The 14,694-nt window shown below is 56.3% G+C and overlaps 1 protein-coding gene across 13 annotated transcripts in view; it reads left to right on the top strand.

The window, feature by feature from the left end:
• Positions 1-6,336, top strand: part of CACNA1A (calcium voltage-gated channel subunit alpha1 A) — a 338,534-nt gene extending 332,198 nt beyond the window's left edge. For 8 of the 13 annotated variants that reach the window (XM_067733510.1, XM_067733517.1, XM_067733515.1 and 5 more), the window contains 7 exons: positions 904-1,013; positions 1,116-1,254; positions 1,415-1,528; positions 2,864-2,899; positions 3,947-4,133; positions 4,456-4,706; positions 5,478-6,336. In XM_067733510.1, coding sequence (XP_067589611.1) covers positions 904-1,013; positions 1,116-1,254; positions 1,415-1,528; positions 2,864-2,899; positions 3,947-4,133; positions 4,456-4,706; positions 5,478-6,203 — 1,563 coding nt within the window. In that variant the 3' untranslated portion in view covers positions 6,204-6,336. Of the gene's footprint in view, positions 1-903; positions 1,014-1,115; positions 1,255-1,414; positions 1,529-2,835; positions 2,900-3,946; positions 4,134-4,455; positions 4,707-5,477 lie in introns of those variants that run through there. The other 5 variants (XM_067733512.1, XM_067733519.1, XM_067733518.1 and 2 more) reach the window with 3 other exon arrangements.
• Positions 6,337-14,694: the final 8,358 nt, after the last annotated feature.

The following is a 14,694-nucleotide window of genomic DNA, read 5'->3' as shown; positions in this document are numbered from 1 at the left end:
ACTTATTGGGCACCTACTGTGTGCCGGGCATGGTTCTCAGCTCCGGGGGTGCATCTGTGAGCAAAGCAGACCAGAATCCCTGTGGAGCAGACTTTCCAGTTGGGGGAATGCCAACAATGACAGACGATTAAATTACATAGCATTGCAGAAAATGCTAAGAACCATGGGAAGGGGAGGGAATGTGATTTGAAAGGGGTAGTCAGGGGAGGCCTCACTGAGGAAGTGACATCTGAGGAAAGACTTGAAGGAAGAGGAGAGGGAGCCAAGCAGATACCTAGGGGGAGAGTGCTTCAGGCAGAGGGCACAGCCAGTGCAAAGGCCCTGAGGCAGGACCATGAGTTTGAGTTCAGGGAACAGCAAGGAAGTCGATATGGTGGAACAGAGTGTGCAAGAGGCAGTGGGAGGAGACAAGGGTGGGGAGGTGACAGGACAGATTATGCAGGGCCTAGTGGGCCTTTGACTTTTGCTCAGAGTGATGTGGGAGCCATGGGGGCTCCTCAGTAGAGGAGGGAAGTGACTTCATGCAGGTGTTCCCAGGTGCCCTCTAGTGGCCGTGGGGGGTAAGGGCTGGAGCTGGAAGACCTGAGAGGAGGCAACTGCACTGGTCCAGGCCGGAACTGATGAGGCCGGACCAGGATGTGGGCTGTGGAGTGCTAAGAAGTGATCCAGTTATGGATGGATTTGGAAGGAAGAGTCTTGAGGACTAGCTGATGGATCAGACTTGAGTGTGTGTGCGTTTTGGGGTGGGGGGGCATGTCAAGAATGACTCCTGGGATTTCACCCCAGGGGTGGGCTAAGCATACCCTCCGTAGCCTCGCCGCTGCAGCCCTGACCAGAGCCTGAGCCTGGGGCGCCCTCCTCCACCTGTCCCCTGTGCACACACACTGCTCTCTGCTTCCCCAGAACCGGACACCTCTCATGTTCCAGCGCATGGAACCCCCATCTCCAACGCAGGAGGGGGCGCCCGGCCAGAATGCCCTCCCCTCCACCCAGCTGGACCCAGGAGGAGGCCTGTGAGTGTCCCTCTGGCCAGGAGGCAGGGGAACGGGGGTGCCGGTCGGGTGTGAAAGCCCCCGGAGTGCCCACCACCGCCCTGGTCTCTGTGCCCCACACAGGATGGCTCACGAAAGCGGCATGAAGGAAAGCCCATCCTGGGTGACCCAGCGGGCCCAGGAGATGTTCCAGAAGACGGGCACGTGGAGCCCGGAGCGAGGACCCCCCACGGACATGCCCAATAGCCAGCCCAACTCTCAGGTGCCTCCATACCCCCCCACGCCCCCATGGCTCCCAGGCCCGGGCAGGACAAGAAGGAGGGGTCTGGGCCCCCCACCTGCAGCTCCGCACACCCTGGGCCACCCCCGGGGTCCACGTGTCAGGCCCTGGGGCTCACCCGGCCTCGCCATCTGCCCCGCAGTCTGTGGAGATGCGAGAGATGGGCAGAGACGGCTACTCCGACAGTGAGCACTACCTCCCCATGGAGGGCCAGGCCCGGGCCACCTCCATGCCCCGCCTCCCCGCCGAGAACCAGGTGAGGGCTTTCACCCAGCACGCTGGGGGCTGCACTTGGCCTCTGCAGTCTCTGCTTCCCCACGGAGCCCAGGGACCCAGGGCTGGGCGGGCGTTCTGCACCCTCGGCAGCAGTGTGCAGGCCCCACTGCCCCTACAGGCCACACCTGGAGCCCCTGGAGGCCCTGGTCCTCTTAGGTCCTCCTTGACGGAGGGCTGAGAGGGGGCGAGGTTCCCCTGGGGCAGGGTACCGTGGCCGCCGCCAGGTGGTCTGTCTCTGCCCCGTTTGGGGGTACTTGAGGCAGCAGGACGTGGAGGTTGCAGAGGGGGTGTGGGAGGTGGTGTGTCTGGCCCAGGTGAGAGCAATCAAGAATATACACTCATGCACACACACACGCACGCGCACACGCGCTTGCACATACCCGGATGTGTGTGCTCGTATACACGCACGCTCTGGGGAACTTGGTGGGTCCTAGGACCTGGTGGCGGAGTCTGGGGTGGGCCCGGGGGCAGCTGGGGTTCGTCTCTCTGTCTGGTCTCTGTGGGGGCCGCTGGGGAGGAGCAGGTGTGTGTGCGCCCGATGTGTGCCTGCGTGTGGCTGCTTTACCCAGCTGCAGGGCTCGGGTGGGCGGGGGGTTCGGGGGGGGGTGTCCCACTGCCCCAGGCCCACGGGGCCAAAGGGGCCAGAGCCAGAAGCATGGCTGGCTGCCCACCCAGCCTGAGAGGCGGGGCGGCATGTCTGACGGTGGCGGGCTGCCCGTGTGCTGTGCCGTGACATCTGCACGGGGTGGGAGGCTGTGCTGTGCCTGGCTGGGCCAGGGTCACCCAGGGGCCTGGCCTCTGACTGCTGGGAACTTGGGCGGGAGGCACTCACCCTGCATGTGGCTACCCAGCCCCATCCTGACGGGCCCCCACCCCCACCCACCCACCCAGCAGGACTGAGCTGCTGGACCCCAGGAGACCGGTGGGACAAGCCAGCCGACGGCCACCCCTCCCCAAAGCTTTGAGTGTCAGCAGAGCCAAGGCTGGGGCACATTGCATGAGGCAAAGCTCAGGGCCAGGGGCCTGCAGCCACGCCGTCCCATCTGTCGGTCTCGTGCCTTTGCCATCTGTCTGTGGTGTCTCCTGTCTGTCTCCTCTGTGCTCATGGGAGGACTGCCGGCTGGGCCTGGGGTCGCCCACACACCACCGGGGACTTTAACCTCTCACTCCCTCCCCCTTCTCCTCCCCCTCAGGTTCCTCTCCCCGGCCCTGGCATCTCTTCCATCTACCACCTCTCCACTCTCCCTCTCAGCTTTTATATTTATTTCCTTCTTTCTGTTTTTTCTGTGTGCACCATCCCGTGGGGCTGTGACAGAGGAGAAGGGGCCGGCCACGTGGGAATAACCTCAGTGTATGTACCGCGCCCGCCCGCCGCCCAGCTGGGCTCCGGCCCCCTCTTCCCGCCCACCCCCCCTCGTGGGAGTCCTGTCATCTCTCCCTGTCCTCGGACCCCACCCTTTCTTTGCAGACTGCACCCCCTCCCCCTTCCCCCCTGTGGAGCCCCATCCTCATGTGTTGTGTTCTCTGTGTGCCCCACGTGTGCCCTGGAGGAGTGACCCCGCCCCGCGCCCCTCCTCCCTCCCCCTCCACCACCCCCTTCTCTTCAGAGCCCCCAAGCCAGGGGGTCCATCGTTCCAAGGAGTCTGACCTGCAGCCCTGCCTGGCCCACTTCCTCAGGGGCTCTTTCCCCTAACACCACCCCTGAACCTCTGGTCCCGCAGCCCTGTGTTCCTTAAAACTCTTTCCTCGGGCAGTACCGCTGCCCCCTTAGCTGGGCCGGGCCCAGGCAACGGCTGCCCCGTCTTCCTCCTCTCCTCTCCGAGCCACAGGGAACCCAGCTGGACCCAGTGGGTGCAGCACATGCAGGCCCCCAGGCTGCAGGCCAAGGATGAGGAGAGCAGGTCCCTCGGGGCCTCAAATGCCAGGGCAGCCCCTCAAGGGCTCCTTACGGAGGCTAGACTCAGGTGGTCAGAGAAGTCCAGGCCCAGTTGGCCAAGGAGGACGGTGAGCTGGGTGCCTGGCCCTGGGCGTGTAGGCCTGACAGCGAGGAGAGGCAGAGGCTCCTCGCCCGCCCTGGAGAGCAGGCAGGGCGAGCGCCGGCCCGGGGCTCCCAGCTTTGCACTTGGAATGGGGGAAGCTCTGCCCTTCGGTCGGCCTGCCTGTCCCAGCAGGAGGTGGACAGAATGGGGCCTCCTGGCCAGAACCCAGGATGAGCCTGGGGGGTGACAGAGGAGTCCTGGAGCTCTGGTTGATCAGGACCTGAGGCCCACGGCCGCCCCCCACCCCGACCCCGCCCCTGGACGGTCACACCGCAGTCACTGGTGGCCGATGGGGCAGGACAGACCGGGACTCCCTGGTGCCAGCCGCTGACCCCGGTCTGCCGGCCTGTCCCCCCCAGACCATCTCAGACACCAGCCCCATGAAGCGCTCGGCCTCCGTGCTGGGCCCCAAGGCCCGGCGCCTGGACGACTACTCCCTGGAGAGGGTGCCACCCGAAGAGAACCAGCGGCACCACCAGCGGCGCAGAGACCGCAGCCACCGCGCCTCCGAGCGCTCCTTGGGCCGCTACACGGACGTGGACACAGGTGGGTCGCCCTGCAGGGCCCAGGACCGGAGGCCGTATAAGGGGACAGAGGAGGGGAGATAGGACAGAAGGCAGAGTGGGGTAGACACCGAAGGAGAAAAGACAGAAAGGCTTGGACGAGACCAAAGGGACCAAGCTGTAACAGCTGCTGCTCAGAACCTGGGGACCGACCCCCCTCCCAGCACCCACCAGGCCATCCTTGGTCCAGGGGGGTCCAGGGGAAGGTGCCCCTCTCTAGAGCCCCTTGAGCCTCCCATGTGCACAGACCATGCCACCCCTCCCTCAAAGCCATCTGTCTATCTGTCTGACCCCGTCTGGCCCAGGCTTGGGGACAGACCTGAGCATGACCACCCAGTCTGGGGACCTGCCATCAAAGGAACGAGACCAGGAGCGGGGCCGGCCCAAGGACCGGAAGCATCGGCAGCACCACCACCACCACCACCACCACCACCCCCCGCCCCCAGACAAGGAGCGCTACGCCCAGGAGCGGCCTGACCACGGCCGGACCCGGGCCCGGGACCAGCGCTGGTCCCGCTCACCCAGTGAGGGCCGAGAGCACATGGCACACCGGCAGGTGGGTGTGGCAGGAGGTACCCCTGAGCCGAGCCCCTGGGACCCGGGAGAGGAGGGGCCTACACCCCACAGCCACTCTGGGCAGGGTCCCCACTGCTGCTGTGACCTCTGACCCTGTCCACCATGGAGTGGGCTCCCCAAGCCAGGGGGTTGGGCTCGGGCAGGGGTGAACACTGCCCCCTGCCACTCTGGCTCCCCACTCTGCACCCCCAGCCTCCCTGCCCGCCTGCCACCCTCTCCCTGCCCGCAGCTGCTTCCTCTTTGGTTGTGGATCACGTTTTGAGTTTCTGGCCAGCGTAGTCTTTACAACTCATGACCATGCTGGCTGCCCCGCTGCCTTTTGCTTTCCTTTAACCCGGCTTCCGTTTTTTTTCTGTTGTTGTTTCGATTATGATTTCTGTCCTCTGGACGCCTGTGAGTAATTTTTTAAACTTCTGCTATTTTAACCCCCAAACTTACAAAACTCCATTTCTCATTTCTCTTTTCACTTTGTTGTGTTGGTTTTCGACTTCCCCCTCCCTCCTTGTCTCTCCCACTCCCCCCCCACCCTCGTCCTCCTCGCCTCTTCCTGCCCTCATCCTCCCTGTGGCTGTTGCTTTTCTCCTTTTTTTTTCCATTCGAATGTCCTGTGTCCCCCTCTCCTCCCGGTGCCTCTCCTGTCCTTTGGTTTTCCTTCGGTCCTCACCCTCCCGTCCTCTGTGTCTCCTCCCGTCTCCTGGTTGATTTTGGTGTATCTTTTTTTTTGATTTCCTTTGTTTCAATTTTCGTGTAGGGCAGTAGTTCCGTAAGTGGAAGCCCAGCCCCCTCAACATCTGGTACCAGCACTCCGCGGCGGGGACGCCGCCAGCTCCCCCAGACCCCCTCCACCCCCCGGCCACACGTGTCCTATTCCCCCGTGATCCGTAAGGCCGGCGGCTCGGGTCCCCCGCAGCAACAGCAGCAGCAGCAGCAGCCGGCGGTGCGGCCAAGCCGGGCAGCCCCCAGCGGCCCGCGGAGGTACCCGGGCCCCGCGGCTGAGCCCCTGGCCGGGGAGCGGCCGCCCACGGGGGGCCACGGCAGCAGCCGCTCGCCAACGATGGAGCGGCGGGTCCCGGGCATGGCCAGGAGCGAGTCCCCCAGAGCGTGTCGCCACGGCGGGGCGCGGTGGCCGGCGTCCGGCGCGCACGCAGCCGAGGGGCCCCCGGTCCCCCGGCACCACGGTTACTACCGGGGCTCCGACTACGACGAGCCCGACGGCCTGGGCAGCGGCAGCGGCGGCGGCGGCGGCGGGGAGGAGCCCCGGGTCGCCGCCTACGACGCGCCGCCCCCCGCGCGCCACGCGTGCTCGCCCAGGACTCCCCGGGCCGGTGGCCCGGCCTGCGCCTCGCCTTCCAGGCACGGCCGGCGACTCCCCAACGGCTACTACCCGGCCCACGGACTGGCCAGGCCCCGTGGGCCGGGCTCCCGGAAAGGCCTGCACGAAACCTACAGCGAGACCGACGACGACGACTGGTGCTAAGCCCGGGCGAGGTGGCACCCGCGCCCGCCCGGCCCCCCCCACGCACCCCACGCACACGCCCCCCCGGGGAGGAGCCGCACCGGCCGCGGGGCCACCTCGCTGCCACCTGCCCAGCACACGGGGGGAGGCCCGGGAGGGCCCAGGAGAGGACCAGCTGGACAGCCCCGGCCTCTGGAGGGAGTCCCCAGGGCCAGGACACACCAGGGTGTCCCGCAAAGACCCTCAGCCGGACAAGCCGCTCCTGGGCTGCTACTGCGCCCCCCACCCAGCCCCGACCCCCCACGACGGGGTCCCTCGCGGGCAGACAAACCACACAGCCAAGGGATTCTAATTAACTCAGCCATTTTTGGAGAACCTTGGGGAAAATGGAAATTAAAAAAAAAAAAAAAAAAAAAACATTTTTAAAAGAAAAACGGGGAGAAAAAAATTGCTTCTATTGATGAGTTTTATCATCTCAACTGAATCTTTCCTTTCCCTGGTGAACGCGAGCTGGTGGCCCGTGTGTGGCGAGAAGCCGGAAGCGAAGAGGAAACCCAGCGTCCCACACAGACCTCCACCAGACACACTCATACCCCACACACGTTCTCAGACACACACAGGAGTGCTTGCTGGTTATACCAAACCCTACTATAACTGCCTGCAGAAATCAATTTAAAAAAAATAAACAATTTTAAAAGGACAAAAAAATTAATGATTGAGAAAAGAAGCATTTTTTTCTGACATTTGGTCCTGCTTGAAATAACAAAAGAAAAAAGAAAAAAAAAAAAAACACCACCGATTTCCTTTGCTTCTTTTTTCCTTTTTCCTACCTTGTTTGAAAACTGTGGGCTTGGGACTGTGAATTATTGCATGACATTCAAAAAGAAAAAAAAATAATAAAAAAAAGTTGAATCAAAGGGCTTCTGGATTGGAATGGTCTTTATATTCTCTGCAAAGTACTCCCCAGGTCTCTTTGGGGAAACCATGGAAGGAGGCGCTTTGAAAGTGGCTAAGGATGAGAAAGCTGTAGCTCCCCAGCCAGCACTCTTTGCAAGAAAGTTAAAGCCAAAGACACTGACCAGGGCTTCCCTGGTGGCGCAGGGGTTGAGAGTCCGCCTGCCGACGCAGGGGACACGGGTTCGTGCCCCGGTCCGGGAAGATCCCACATGCCGCGGAGCGGCTGGGCCTGTGAGCCATGGCTGCTGAGCCTGCGCGTCCGGAGCCTGTGCTCCCCAACGGGAGAGGCCACAACAGTGAGAGGCCCGCGTACCGCAAAAAAAAAAAAAAAAAAAAAGACACTGACCAGCCCATGCCTCTACCCGCAGCCCTCCGGGGGTTCCACAGTCTGCCTGCTGCTGCTTCTGCAGGCCAGGTTGTACCTAAAGCAACCATCCTGGATGATAAGCCTTCCTGGATGACCATCCTACATGATCTGGCAAGTGAGACCCCAGTGAGTACATTTGAGGCCCCACATATTAGCAAAACTCCTATTGGAAGCACCCTGGAGGAGGTACCTGGAAACCCAGCTCAGATACCCTGTGCCCAGGGAGTTTTCCCCCAGTGGGAGGTGAGCCCTTCCTGAGGCCTCTGGCACTCCCAACCCCACCTACCTGCACCCAAGAAGCTGCTTCTGATGGGCTCCACCCCAAGCTGTATCCCATTTCACAGACTTTCTTGAGATGCCCCTAAGTTACCCGCAGTCATTGGGGAATCCTAGAGATCAGAGTTCAGAGCAGCCCATAGGTGGCAAAAGATGGTCATGGCCGGTTCAAGGTGAAGGCAGCATATCAGAGGTAGAGGTGGGGATGGGCTTCTTATGAGGGGATTGACAGTCTGCCCTCCCTCCACCTTCAGCCCCACCCAACATGTCTTTCCATCAGGCCACAATGCACCTGCTGAGACAGTCCCACTCCAGGCTTCCAGAAGCTGGCCCCAAAGATGAAGGTGGTAGAGGACCCCCCAACCCCGCTGCCCCCACCCCCAGGGCCTCACCTCCCTGCCTATTCTGTGAATGGTTCTGTGAATATAGTCGATAGCCACAGAACTGTAGTTAGTAAAATTGGGAGGTCAGAGAGCTGTGTTGATTCAGGTGAGCAAAAGGCCAGTTATACCCCATGTTCAAGTTGAGGTGAAAGGCCTTTCTTTGGCCTGAAAAGGCAGCTCCCGCTTCTCCCAAGAAGGGGCTTCAGAGAATTGCAGAAAACCCGCAGATAAGGAGAGAGGGATTGTTCTCAAGGAACACTGGGGTACCAGAAACAGGGGTACCAAGCCCCTGGCTGTGTGACCTTAAGAAAATGACTTAACCTGTCTGTGCCTCTGTTTTTCCCATCTGTAAGCGGGAACTAGTAATAGAACTGTTTGTGACGATTAAATTCATTATTCTATATCAGTCATCAGCAAACTTCTTATTTTGAAGGAACAGAGAGTAAATATTTTCAACTTTGTTGCCCAAATGGCCTCTATCTCAACTCTTCAACTCTGACATTGCACCAGAAAAGCAGCCTTATGTTAACGAGTGGGTGTGGCTGTGTTCCAATAAAACTTTATTTATAAAAACAGGCATAGGGCTGGATTGGACCACTCTTCTACATCAGCAGTTCTCAAATGTTTGTCTCAGCACCCCTTTCTTTTCTTTTTTTTTTTTTTTTTTTTCTTTTTTTGGCTGCGTTCTTCGTTGCTGCATGTGGGCTTTCTCTAGTTGCTGCAAGCAGGGGCTACTCTTTTTTGGGGTACACGGGCTTCTCATTGCGGTGGCTTCTCTTGTTGTGGAGCACGGGGCCCTAGAGCACGCGGGTTTCAGTAGTTTCGGTGAACGGGCTTAGTTGCTCCGCGGCATGTGGGATCTTCCCAGACCAGGGATCAAACCCATGTCCCCTGCACTGGCAGGCAGATCCTTAAGCACTGCACCACCAGGGAAGTCCAGCACCCCTTTCCATTCTTTAAAAAATATATTGAGGATCCCAAAGTGCATCTGTTTATATGGGTTATAGCTACCGATATTTGCCATTTAGAAATTAAAACTGAGACTTTTTTAAACTATTTATTAGCTTTCTTTTTTTTACATCTTTATTGAAGTATAATTGCTTTACAATGTTGTGTTAGTTTCTGCTGTACAACAAAGTGAATCAGCTATGTGTATACATATATCCCCTCCCTCCTGACCTTCCCTCCCACCCTCCCTATCTCACCCCCTTAGGTCGTCACAAAGCATTGAGCTGTGCTATGCTGCTGCTTCCCACTAGCAATCCATTTTACATTTGGTAGTGTATATATGCCCATGCAACTCTCTCACTTCGTTCCAGCTTCCCCTTCCCCCCAGTGTCCTCAAGTCCGTTCTCTACGTCTGTGTCTTTATTCCTGCCCTGCCACTAGGTTCATCAGTACCGTTTTTTTTAGATTCCATATGTATGCGTTAACATATGATATTTGTTTTTCTCTTTCTGACTTACTTCACTCTGTATGACAGACTCTAGGTCCATCCACCTCATTACAATAACCCAATTTCGTTCCTTTTTATGGCTGAGTAATATTCCATATATTGTATATATGTGCCACATCTTCTTTATCCATTCATCTTATTTATTAGCTTTTCAATTACAATCAACAATACAATCAATTACAATCAATTACAATCAACAATAAACCTACTAATGATAACGAATAACATTTTTAATTAAAAATAATCACATTCAAAACAAAAACATGCCATAAAAAGAGAGGCATTGTTTTACATGTTTGCCTCCCATTAATGTTGACTGAACAGAAAGCAGCTGGATTCTCATATCTGATTCTGCATCCCACCTGTTGCAATAGCCAATCTCCCCTGGAAACTCCACCATACACCTGTGAGAGAATGAAAGTGAGAGAGGCAAAGGACATCTTAATATTATAAAAATAGTTCATGGGAATTCCCTGGCAGTCCACTGGTTAGGACTCCACACTTCCACTGCAGGGGCCATGGGTTTGATCCCTGGTCGGGGAACTAAGGTCCCGCATGCCGTGGAGCACAGCCAAAAAAAAAATAATTCAGCCTGATGGGCCCCCCTGGAAGGGTCTCAGTAACCCCCAAGTTTCTGGACCCCTTTGAGAACTGCTGTTCTCAGAACAAATGATATCTGGCCCATAGTAAGCGATTTTTTGCTATGGCCATTATTACCATTACATCAAAGAAGAAAGTTCCAGAAGGACTTGCTCCAGACCCCAAGCCTTGAGCTGAACTCGGCTAGAGGAGGCTGAGGGACTCCAAACGGCAGGACAGGCAGAGCTCCCCCTATAATAATGGCACCTAAGAAGAGACCAGTGGAATAAGAAACTAAAGAGGGTTTTAGCTTCCTAACCAGGCAGCTTGCCCAGTCACAACCCCCGCAGACTTCTAGACCAGCTGCCTGCCCGAGGCAAGGCTGGTCTCTGGCGAAGGTCCCCCTCCTGGGGTGCTGGGGCAATGCAGGAACAGGTAGATGCATGCAATTCCCTCAGGAGCCAGGGAAGCTGCAACCACCTGTCCACCAGGGAATGAGACCCACTGCCCAAGCCCCCCACACCTCTGGACCCAAAGGGCAAGACTGGCTGAGTGCTGGGAGGCTGAACCCCAGGCGTCCACAGCCCACACATTTAGGCTGGAGCGAGTGTAAGTTGCCCAGGAGACACAAAGTGGGAGGATTAGAGGATGAAGAGGCAGAGTGGGGCTTAGGCTGTGGTCTCACATCCCTTTGGTCCCTGATCTGAGCTGCATCCTATGGAAGGCTGAAGAAGGGGCAAGGAAACAGAAACTCTGAGAGCAAGGCATGCCGTACAAATGCCCTGGGCAGCTCCCTTCATGGGACATAGAGATCCAAAAAATCCAGGCTCCATTTCAGATGTGTCCTTGGGGCTTCAAGGAATCACTGCCCCTTCCCTACAATCCACAGCCTCCAATTGCTACCTGAGCCTCAAGTCCTGTCTGTAAAATGGGGACCCACTACTGTGTCAAGGAAGCAAAGCTTTTCCTCTACCTCCTTAGATTCAGTGACTAGGGTCTGTGAATTAAACCAACAAATGACAGATTCATGGAAGAAAAGGTACACAATTTTTATTAATATTTACATGCATGGAAGTTCACAGAAAAGTAGTGAAACTCAGAGAGCAATTAGACTCAGGGACTTATCTAACATTTTAACAAAGGAAAAAGGGTTTGGGGAGTCGGGGCTGGAGATGTATGGAGAGCTTCTGAGTTAAAAGCATCCCCATGCCCAGAGAGTGGCACAGCCCAGCTCCATGGGGACAGAAGCTTCTGCTCTCAGGACCCTCCCAGGTCTTGCCCTGTAAACCTCTTCATCTGGCTGTTCATTTCTTTATGATAAACCAGTAAACATCAAAAATGCCTTCCTGAGTTCTGTGAGCCATGCTAGCAAATTAACGAACCTGAGAAGGGGGTCTTGGGAACCCCTGATTTAGAGCCAGTGGGTCAGAAGTACAGGTGGCCCGAGACTTGGGACTTGTGTCTGAAGTGAGGGTGCTCTGTGGGACTGAGCCCTTTAACTTGTGATGTTAGCTCCAGGAAAATAGTGTCAGCACTAAATGATTTGTTGGACATCCAGTTAGTGTCAGAGAATTAATTGGTTTAGCATGGGGAAAAAAACCCACACGTTCGATGTCAGGAAACATCCCAGTCCCATTCTGAGGTTCTAGGTGGACATGGATTCCAGAAGGATACTATTCAACCAGTGACAGTAATACAAGCAGTAAAGTAGATTTGGAAACTCTGAGATGGTGCTCGTGAATGAACAAAGTGTGGGACACAGCCAGACAAGGAAGCGTCTGACCCCTGGCTCTGTCACCCATTGTGTGTCCTACAGGAGCTGACTTCACCCTGAGCCTGTGTCTCCTGTACACAGTTACTGTGATCAGGAGTCACCCACTCCCTTGCCAATGCTGGCTGATGCTATAGATTGAACGTTTGTGTCCCCCCAAAGTTATCTGTTAAAACCTAATCTCCAATGTGATGGCATTAAAAGGTGGGGCTTTGGGAGGTGGTTAGGTCATGAGGGTGGAGCCCTCATGAATGGGATTAGTGCCCTTATAAAAGAGACCTCAGAGAGACCCCCATGCAAAGACACAGAGAGAAGAGAGCCATCTATGAACCAAGAAGTGGGTTCTCACTGGATCCAACTGATCTCGGACTCCTAGCCTCTGGAACTGCAAGAAGTAAATGAATGTTGTTTATAAGCCACGAGTCCACGATATTCTTAGCACCTGAACAGACTAAGCCAAACACTTGCTGAAGGCCTGGTGGGGATGCTGCAGAGGATGAGCAGAAGAGGGCTGCTGCCCCAATGTTCATTGCAGCACAATTTACAATAGTCAGCACACGGAAGCAACCTAAATGTCCATCAACGGAAGAATGGACAACGAAGGTGTGGTAGGTATATACAATGGAATATTGCTCAGCCATAAAAAAGAATGAAATAATGCCATTTGCAGTGACATGGATGGACCTAGAGATTGTCAGACTGAGTGAAGTAAGTCAGACAGAGAAAGACAAATATCATATGATATCACTTGTATGAGGAATTTAAAACAATGGTACAGGGACTTCCCTGGTGGCACACTGGTTAAGAATCTGCCTGCCAATGCAGGGGACACCGGTTCGAGCTCTGGTCCAGGAAGATCCCACATGCCACAGAGCAACTGAGCCCATATGCCACAACAACTGAACATGCGCTCCAGAGCCCACAAGGCACAACTACTGAGTCTGCGTGCTGCAACTACTGAAGCCCGCACGCTGCAACTACTGAAGCCTGCACGCTGCAACTAATGAAGCCTGGGTGCCTAGAGCCCGTGCTCCACAGCAAGAGAAGCTACCGCAGTGAGAAGCCCGCGCACCGCAACGAAGAGTAGCCCCTGCTCGTCGCAAGTAGAGAAAGCCCACGCGCAGCAATGAAGACCCAATGCAGCCAAAAAAATAAATAAATAAAATTTTTTAATTGGTACAAATGAACCTATTTACAAAACAGAAATTGAGTCACAGATGTAGAAAACAAACTTATGGGGCTTCCCTGGTGGTGCAGTCATTGAGAGTCCACCTGCCGATGCAGGGGACATGTGTTCGTGCCCCGGTCCAGGAAGATCCCACATGCCGCGGAGCTGCTGGGCCCGTGAGCCATGGCCGCTGAGCCTGTGCGTCCGGAGCCTGTGCTCCGCAACGGGAGGGACCACAACAGTGAGAGGCCCGCGTACCGCAAAAAAAAAAAAAAGGGGGGGGAGGTGGGCTGCTGGCTGGAGGAGAGTCTGTAGAGGGGATGGACACAGAACCAAAATCATCCCACCCCCGCCCTCGATCTGCCATGATAGCCCCATCTGCCAAAAATGCCACCCATTTTCCATGGGGTCTCCTGTCCCTGTTGAGAATGGAGGCCCGGGCCCTCCTGCAATCTCCCCATCAGGCCCACCACCTCGGGCCCTGCAAGCTGACCAGAGCTCCCACCTTCCTCCCCACCTCCCAGACAATTCCCCACAGGCCCAGCTCCTCCCCACACCCTCCCCCTCATCCACCCTGCTCCAGCTCTTAAACAGGAGAAAGAATTCACCATCGAGGAAGTATCCTCCAAGACCCCATTTGCTCAGTAGAAAATGATCCAGAGACGTGCTCAGCCAGCTGTGGACCGTTTTGTTTATCTCTGAAGAGGGTGGAGAAGGCCCTCAATGGAGGGAGTGTAGACTTTGGTACTGTACTTAATTAATTCTACAAATACACACGATCGCTTTTGTAATCAGGAAACAGTTTTTAAAGGCATCCAGACGCCTTCTCCTGCAAAAAGTGCTTTCTCTGATCTCCAGATCTCCCAGGTCAATCAAAGACTACATAATAATAATCAATCCACTGGACAACCAAATGAGGCTGTGTTCCCCCCAAAACCAAGGCCTGGGTCTTGTTCAAGGACATGTCCCCAGCTCCTGGTCCGTGGGAGCGCCCAGGGGGCTTTGGTTGAGCTGAGGTTGCACAGGCTGGACCAGTCAAGGTGCACCAGGCAGGCAGGCAGCGCCACCTAGAGGCCAGATGGGGAATGGCCGAGCGCGTGATCGCTGTAACTAGGAGCGGGGCGGGGGGGGGGCGGTGTCCGCGAACGCGGAAGTGGAGCCAGAAGAGAGCGTGAGAGCGCCTCTACTCCCTGCTCCAAGGTCAGAAAGAGGACCTGCGGGACATCACGCAAGTAAATGGCAGGGCGCTCTATTGAAAGAACTTTCTAACGACTACTCAGAACGGAGCAGATGGTTCAGGGGGACCCAGAATCCAAGCCAGCTAAAGCTGGCGGAAGCCGAAGACCCTGTGAGCCGCTAAGTTTCTGGCTCCACTTTTCGCAGGAAGAGCCCACTGGAGAGGGAAGCCAGAAGAGATGCTCCTGAGAGCGCTGTGAGAGGAGGGAGTGGATAGGAGGAAATGAGGGAGGCACTTTCAGATAAAAGGTTGAGAGGCTAGAAAGGTTCGATCCTTTGCCCAAGGTCACATGGGTGGAAAAGGGTAGACCTTGAACCC

Source organism: Pseudorca crassidens, chromosome 3, assembly GCF_039906515.1.
Source record: "Pseudorca crassidens isolate mPseCra1 chromosome 3, mPseCra1.hap1, whole genome shotgun sequence".
Classification (NCBI taxonomy): domain Eukaryota; kingdom Metazoa; phylum Chordata; class Mammalia; order Artiodactyla; family Delphinidae; genus Pseudorca; species Pseudorca crassidens.
This window is presented reverse-complemented; position numbering and strand designations above follow the sequence as displayed.